This window comes from Trypanosoma grayi, assembly GCF_000691245.1.
Source record: "Trypanosoma grayi strain ANR4 Tgr_2565_V1, whole genome shotgun sequence".
NCBI classification, from domain to species: domain Eukaryota; phylum Euglenozoa; class Kinetoplastea; order Trypanosomatida; family Trypanosomatidae; genus Trypanosoma; species Trypanosoma grayi.
The window spans coordinates 1-513 of record NW_008828183.1 but is presented as its reverse complement, the minus strand read 5'-3'; the positions used below and the strand labels follow the sequence as shown (position 1 = coordinate 513).

Genomic DNA, 513 nt, shown 5'->3' with positions numbered 1-513 from the left:
TGTGTGTGTGTGAGTCAGGCAGTGGTGGGACGCGCCCTCGCACGCGGATGCGGCGACAAACGCACCGCTGCCGCACTGTCACGCCGAAGCTGCCACTCGCTCGCTCGCGCTGTCTCCATAGTAAGCCCTCTTCTGCGCTTGCCGCTCATGGCTGTACGTGTGCTGCATGGCGCCCAACGTTACCACCACCGGACGGGGAGCCTCGTGCTGCTGGCACGGCCCGCGTGACTGCTGCTGCGGGATCCACCGGTGGGGATCAACCACGGCAGCCGGTGGCCCCACACCGCGGCGCGGCGCAGGCTTTACTGTAGCGCAGGTCTCCCTGCACGAGGCACTCGCTGCCTTTGATTGTGTGTATGGGCGAGGGACTTTGGCTCGGGACCCGCGCGCTGGCGGCGCCCCGTGGAGCGGCGGAGATGTCTTGTGGTGCGCGGCTGCGTGTGTTGCCCGCAAGGGGTTTGCTTGTGCAACGGCTGCGGCGGGGCGACGGCGTTGTGGGCGGCGCGGTGCAGC

The 513-nt window shown here is 68.8% G+C and overlaps 1 protein-coding gene across 1 annotated transcript; it reads right to left on the bottom strand.

Annotated features, from left to right (window-relative positions):
- Positions 1-78: 78 nt before the first annotated feature.
- Positions 79-513, bottom strand: DQ04_25651000 (hypothetical protein; the record flags this gene model as incomplete). Its single annotated transcript, XM_009318294.1, has 1 exon — positions 79-513. A coding segment is annotated over one exon (435 nt), but the record flags the coding sequence as incomplete, so codon positions are not given.